Source organism: Papaver somniferum, chromosome 1 (assembly GCF_003573695.1).
Source record: "Papaver somniferum cultivar HN1 chromosome 1, ASM357369v1, whole genome shotgun sequence".
NCBI classification, from domain to species: domain Eukaryota; kingdom Viridiplantae; phylum Streptophyta; class Magnoliopsida; order Ranunculales; family Papaveraceae; genus Papaver; species Papaver somniferum.
Genome location: NC_039358.1, coordinates 162,514,012 through 162,521,602, shown reverse-complemented (window position 1 = coordinate 162,521,602; position 7,591 = coordinate 162,514,012). Strand labels below are relative to the sequence as shown.

The 7,591-nt window shown below is 42.7% G+C and overlaps 1 protein-coding gene across 1 annotated transcript; it reads left to right on the top strand.

Moving 5' to 3' along the window:
- The first annotated feature begins 215 nt into the window (after positions 1-215).
- Positions 216-1,089, top strand: LOC113353160 (dentin sialophosphoprotein-like). Its single transcript, XM_026596849.1, has 3 exons — positions 216-284; positions 493-669; positions 751-1,089. Exons 1-3 carry the CDS (start codon positions 216-218, stop codon positions 1,087-1,089), a joined length of 585 nt encoding a protein of 194 aa, XP_026452634.1.
- Positions 1,090-7,591: the final 6,502 nt, after the last annotated feature.

The following is a 7,591-nucleotide window of genomic DNA, read 5'->3' as shown; positions in this document are numbered from 1 at the left end:
CAAAAATAGAAAAGACCCTCGTTTCATAGACAAATGCTCGTTTGAGCAAAAAGAAGTTTTTTTTTATATATTCACGTGAGTTATTAGCTCACAATTTTTTTTTTTATAAAATACGTGACTTATTCACGTTTTTATTTAAAGGAAAGTCAAGTTCTGATTTATGAAAAATTGTCGAAAGCAAACTATATTTCTATGAGTCGATGAGTTCGTAGTATATGTATGAGTTTGGTGATTTTCGTGTACTTAGATGTAAAAAATCAGCTAATGTTCACATGGAAGGTTATGTGAATTATTCATAGTTTCGTGAAAAGCCAATGTCGACTTTAAATAACAATATTTTTGCTCGGCTTTGCATGCTTGAAAGAACGAGCAAGTTTTTGTGGTTTTACGCTGTTATCACTAAGTTCGTGAAATCGTAAATAGGTAAGAGTTAAGACTTACCATTTTGGCTATGAATTCGGTATTAGCATATCTGTAATCCCGTGCTTCTAGTTTCAGACAGTGGTGACTTCCAGTAGCAGTAGCAGTGACTATGATTATGAGTGTTCCTCCAGTTCTTCGGACGAGGATTCCAAGGTTCCAGAGATGAAGATTTCTACAGCAGAATCTCGCGCCAAGATGGACCATTCTGCGGAAATGAAACGCGACGTACCCCTTAACAACCATAGAGTAACTCGGGAGGAACTCTTGAAAAGGAAAGCTGAAGATGACATGTGAGCTGATCATCGACAACGAAGGAACCGAATCTAGCGTCGGATATCAGCAACTGAGGAGAAGCTTCAATCTCGTGCTAAGGATGTAGCTTCAGACTCAGATGCTTCGGAAGACGAACCTGAATGGGTACCGCCGGAGCGCAAAATCAAGCCAGACCGACGCACTAAAGATATTGAGAAGCTGGTTCAAGCCGACCTTGAAGCTGAGTGTGAAGAAGAAGATTATTGGGAGATGATGTACAGTGATCCTGATATTCATCCAGACTTCGTCAATAGCCCTAACAATGATTCTGATGAAGAACTCGAAGAGGATTCCGCAAAACATGATGATGATGAATCTGATAATTCTGACAAATCTGATGACTCTGACGATTAATCTTGCTCATGAATCCCTCTAAGATTATTTATTTTTCGTTGAATTGGATACTTTCTGGTTATTTGAGCATCTTGGCTGTAGAGATGTTTCGTTAGAGATTATTTTTCGAACTGTAATTCCTTGTAGTATCTCCTTTCTGAACCTTCCTCACATCTCCAGTCACTGGACCAATGTCCACGTAGACGATAATTACCCACGGAACGCAATCACATGAGCTATGTAGGAAATACGTGGCCTGCTAGACGACCGATATGTAGTCGTAATGTTGACTATGCCCGAACTGTCATTCCCTAGTATTATTACGCTTCTCTCATCTTTCATGCATCTGATTCGAGATTTAGGGTTTCAGTAGAAACCGCAACAGACTGGTTTACCCGTTACAGGATAAGCATCCACGTTTGACTTGCGACACTTTAGGGTTTTATTTAAACAGTCGACCCTCTGCTGCTTTTGTGTATTATCAGAAGAAATTTTGATCACGATCCTACCTCTCGTCACCATTTCCAGAAGCAGTGTTTCTTCTAGAAGTGAATCTCTTGCCGAACATGATGTCGTCTCGGTGAGTTACATATTTTCTCTTATCTTTGTTCAATCAGGATGATTTATCAAAATAAAACAATTTTTCGCAGGATAATGAGAAGAATCAGCAGTCCTCTTGTAGCTTAAGACCCAAACGGACTATTAGAGCTCCTGCCCGATACAGGTCGGCTCATGCTGGAACGTTTGTAAGTAATTTCATAAGTTCTCGACTTAAGTTTTTACCATGCTTAATGGTCAATAAATTTAAATACTCCTTCATTCCATCGCAGGTTGATGTTCGTGTTGTTGTCGATGCTAGAAAAAGGAGAACGGGAAATCCGTGGTTGTGACTGATGATAGCTTCGACCGTGTTGACGAGAACTCTACTGACTCCATGAAGACTGGGGTTAAAGTTCATGCCCCTGAGTATTCAGCAGATGGACTCCCATTTGAGGCTCCCATGATCAACAATTGCCCGAATAATTAAGTGGTTGGTGGATTCGTCATTCCCAAATGTCACGCGCCCATGTACACCCAAATTTGGAGAAGGTACGGGCATATTTCTACGACCGAGGTATGGAAAGGTTTTCCTCCAACCCTCCTGACTACAGTTGCAGGATTGTTATCGATCATTGACGAGATGAACCGGATGCATCTGAGAGATGTCAAGAATCATGAACTACACAAATGGGACGAGATTATTTTGAACTGTAAAATCCTACAGTTCAACATAGGCTGGCTTCGTCATAGGCTCGAGATGATCAAAGTTCACAAGGCGGCGGCTGCTGCTGATGCGATTTCTGCGACCACTGCCATATTGGAGGAGGAGAATATGCTTGCCTTGGAGTCAGCAAGAGTTGAGAAGGCGGTTCAGGACTTGAAAATGAAAACCAAAAAATTTCGGAAGAAGCTTGACAGGTTTTTTATAGAGATTATCCTCTGTTGGATGGTTTGCTCTGAGTGAGCGTTTTTGGGAGAGATTTTGTTTTGATATTGAGAATTGTTTAATAAAGCACATGATTGGAAGAATTTTTATGAGTTTCATGAAAACTTTAAATTTTTATTGAATGAGCATGATGCATACTCTTTGAAGGAATAAAAATTACATTTTGAAAATTCCCTCAACTCCTCCATGAACAGCTAAGATTTTGTAATATCCGTTGGATACTGCCTTGATGATCACATAAGTCCCTTCCCATTTCGGAGAGAACTTGGGAGCGGACATGTCTTGTTGGATATGTTTTGTTGTCTCCTACTTGAAATGTTCGAGGTCTTACCAGTTTGTTGTAGGCCTTGGAAACCCTTTGTTTGTAGGTTTCCACGTAGTTTTCCACTTTGGCTCTTCTTGAATCGAGCATGTCCAATTCAGCAATTCTTGAGTCTGAAACCTCGGCTTCATCCCATTGTACCCCACTGGCCGTTGCGATTCTTGCAGAAGCAACCTTGATTTCGGCCGGGAGAATGGCATCGGCGCCATAGACGAGAGAGTACGGTGAAGTCCCGATTGAGCTTCTTGGTGCGGTTCGGTAGGCCCACAAAGCCATGGGAAATTCCTCATGAAAGGTTCTTGGATTGTCATGAACTGTTCGACTGATAATCCGGATCAAGGTTTTGTTGGTACTCTCTGCTTCTCCGTTTCCTTGGGGATAGTATGGTGTGGAGAAAATCTGTTTGACTCAGTATTCTTCGAGCAATTCTGCAACGTGTTTGTTGGAAAAAGGAGTTCCATTATCCGTGATGATATGTTTAGGAACGCTGAATCTGCATATGACGTACTCTTTAATGAAAGCTGCAATTGTGACTCCAGTGGTGCTTCGAAGAGGAATAGCCTCGACCCATTTGGTGAAGTACTCCGTTGATGTGATGATGTATTCATGCTGCTTCGAAGATGCTGGATTGATCTTTCTGATGTTATCCATTCCCCAGCTGTAGAAGGGCCATGGACTGCAAACAGAATGTAATGGGAGACAAGGAGTGTGAATGAGGTTACCATGAACTTGGCATTGATGACATTTCTGAACGTAGGAAGCTGCATCATCTTCCATGGTTGGCCAGTAATATTTCTCATGGATTTGGAGAAACAATTTCTTCTTCCCTTGGTGTTCACCTTCATGAATTTATTTCAAGATTGTGGGGATTTCATGCTCGGCCAAGCATCTCAGAAGATTCCTACCGAAGCTTTTGCGATACAAAATCCATTCCAAGTAGAGAAAACGTTTGGCTCTCTGGATGAGTTTGATCGCACCTTTCTTCTCTGACAGAAGATCGTTGTCACAGAGATATTTTATGTAAGGTTCTCTCCAGTCCCAGTGTGATGGAGTGTTAGAACCTCCAAGTGATGAGGCGATGTCTGACAATTGGGACAGGATCCTTGCAACTTTCTCGACTGAGTCTCCATGGAGGGCCAATAGTACCCAAGTCTTTGAAGTCTTCTGTAAAGTGTGATCACCAAGGTTTGCCCACATACTTCCTCATGTATGCGTTTGAGTTGCTCGTTTGCTTCTTCATCCCCAAGGCATCGTGATAAGGATCCATCTGGATTGCGATAATACAAGGCTCCATGCAGCAGAAAAAAGTTCTTCAACTCCTTGAGACTGATTTTCCAGTCTGTAAGAGAACTACTCAATTCGTGAATGATGGGCGCTTTCCAGTCGTTCGTTTGGGCATCTTCGACTTGGGTAATCTAAGTGCTCTGTACTGTGATAGATTTATCTGACCCTTCAAACTGCAGTTTGGATGCTAGAGTCGCCAGACAATCAACATGTCTATTGTTGGTGCGACCAGTATGGACGATTGTTGCATCAGAAAAATGAGCTAATAATCGTTGTGCCTCGGCTCTGAATGGGGCGAGTGTCACTTCTTTGAGAGAGTACACACCATTCATTTGATTGACCAGCAATTTTGAGTCTCCTCTGATCTCCTAGTGCTTCGCCCCTGCTTTCTTGGCCAACGATATCCCTAAGAAAAGAACTTCATATTCTGCTGAATTGTTGGTGCAGTGGAAATCCAACTTGAATGAATGTGAGAAGACTTCTCCGGATTGAGATACTAGCACAATTCCCGCTCCACCAGTATCATTTCTCGGAGTGGCGGATCCATCAAAGTATAATAGCCATGTTTCTTCTTGAATGATTGAGATTTCTGGAAACTCAGCCGGCACTTCTTCATGTAACTTCGTGATATCTTCTCCAGGGAAAGCAGCAAGTAAGTCCGCAACTGCTTGTCCCTTGATTTCCTTCGGAGGGACGCACGCTATGTCGAACTCTGACATCTGAAGTAACCATTTTTCTGGTCTTCCAATCAAAGCAGGCTTCGACAGTAAAAAATTTATGGGATCAGCTTTGGCCACCAGCACAACTCTGTTTGATAGGAGATAATGCTTGAATCTCTTAATTGCGTGGACTAGTGCTAGACATGCTCTCTCAGCCTTTGGGTATCGGAGTTGAGCATCCCTCATTGTACGACTGAAGTAGTAGATTGGGCGTTCGATACCTTCTTCATCTTCTTGAGCGAGGAGTGTTCCGATAGCAACATCACTGGAGGTTGTGTAAAGTATTAATGGTCGTCCTTGCACATGAGATTTCATGACAGCAGGTGATAGTAATATCTGTTGTATTTTCTGGAACGCCTCCTGTTGAAGGGTCGTCCACTTAAAACTTGCTCCCTTCTTCGGCAGAGGAGTGAACGAAGCAATTCGTTGAGCCAGTCTAGGGATGAAACGCCGAATGTAGTTTACCTTGCCCATGAAACTCTAGAGTTCCTTCAAATTTCCTGGAGGGGGCATGGTAGTGATGGCCTTCGTTTTGTCTGGATCGACCTTGATTCCTTCTGCAGTGACTAGGAATTCGAGAAACTTTCCAGAAGAAACGCCAAAAGCACACTTCAGAGGATTCATCTTTAGTTTGTATTCTCTGCACCTCTCGAAGACTTGTCTCAGAATGTCTAGGTGGGATGCTCGAGTCTTTGATTTCACCACCACATCATCAACGTAGTCTTCTACTTGCTTGTGCATCATGTCGTGGAATATTGCAGTCATGGCTCGCTGATAAATGGCTCCTGCATTCTTCAAGCCGAAAGGCATTACTGTGTAGTGGAAGTTTCCGATGGGAGTTCGGAATGCAGTCTTGTTAGCGTCATGTTCATACATCTTGATTTGGTTGTATCCGCTGGAACCGTCCATGAATGAGAACATGTCGTGACCACTGGTTGCATCGACGAGCATATCAATGTTGGGTAAAGGAAAATCATCTTTCGGGCAACATTTATTCAAGTTCCTGAAATATACAAAGCATCAGATTTGATAATTCTTCTTCTTTACTGGGACAATGTTCGCCAGCCATGTTGGATGTTGAATGGGTTTGATGAATTATGTTGTCAGTAGTTTCTGGATCTCCACTTTGATTTGTTCCTCAACTTCGTGTCTGAATTTCCTGGGCGGTTGCTTGACAGGTTTGGAACCGGGAGTGATGTGGAGATGATGAGTGACCAATTTATCATCTAGGCCGGGCATCTCTTTGTACGTCCAGGAAAAGATATCTTGATACTCTTTCAAAAGGCTGACCAATCCTTCTCGTTCCTCAGATGAGAGAGCATAACTGATTAGAATCGTCCTTGGTTTCATCCATTCCAAGGTTGATAGTCTCAAGGTTGTCAATTTTGGAATCTGTACCATCTTGCAGCTTTCGTGGTGCATCTCGATTTTTTTCATCAAGTGATTGCTCGCTTTGGCATGATTCTTGGGGACGGGGAGACTTTTCATCGACCTCCCCTGTTAATTGCTAATCTTTGCGACGGAGATAAATGACTCTCTCCTCAGCATCATAATCAGTAATGAAATTTGACTTTTTGTGTGTCGTACCTTGACCTTGGCAACGTTTGAGCGGTGTGGTGGGCAATTTCGCAGATTTGACGCCTGCTGGTGACGGTTTGTCGGTGTTCTCAATTGACTTCCAGTTTGGGAGTGGAACACTGCAGATCTTTTTTGGAGGTTCAGGGATGCTTTTTGGGGGTTCCAGGAACTCAGCATCATGAACCGGAGCATAAGGAGACACTGAAGCTGGGATGCGGACAATTTTGTTGTTGAACAAAGCTTTCATACATTGATGGTACGTTGAAGGAACAACCTTATTGTCATGAAGCCATGGTCTCTCGAGTATTATGTGATAATCCGGGTCTTTTTCGATCACGTGAAACTTGACAGTGGATTGAATTGGTCCTACTTTCAGATCCACGTAGACATACCCGTAGTGTGACTTTGTCTTCCTTCAAAACCCGTCATTAATATGGGATGATGAACGATCTTGATTTGCGGAACTTTGGCCTCTTTGAGAGTCTTCATAGTGATGAGATTGGTAGAAGCGCCAGTATCGATAAGAACTCTCCTACATTCGGAATCCTTAATAAAAGCAGTCACAAACAAGGCTTTGTTATGTCTTTCATTCGCCATTCGATCTTCCTTAGTAAAGGTGATGTTGTTGATTGAAAGTTCAGATACCGTGGACACTTGTTCAACCATCAGGGACGATGGAATATCAGACGATATTTTGTTGAGTGCGGCGAACGTGTTTGTACGCTGATCTCTGGAGAAATGTAGGAGTTCACATAGATTCTCAATCAAACGTGCGACCTCTTATTCCACCAGATTTTCGTAAGTGGTGAATCTGTTGATTCGAGGATGATCCTCGGTTGAGGGATCAGTTACCAGCGTCGAAACTTCGTGCGCAGTAGCGCCGCCCAAATCTGACGTCAGTCTGATGAGGAAATTCAATATGTTGTTCATCGTTTCTTTCATCAGGTCCATGTTCCTTGTATGAATCTCATGTACTCGTGCCAACTTGATCAAAGTCGGGATTTCTGCATTGACCGTTCCATTGGGCGGAGTGTTGGAGAGAGAAACATTTCCATTCGAAAGACTCTGATCGAAATTCGAAGTAGTTGAGTTAGACCTAAGACCAACCAACTTGTGAAAATGAGAGATTGCAAC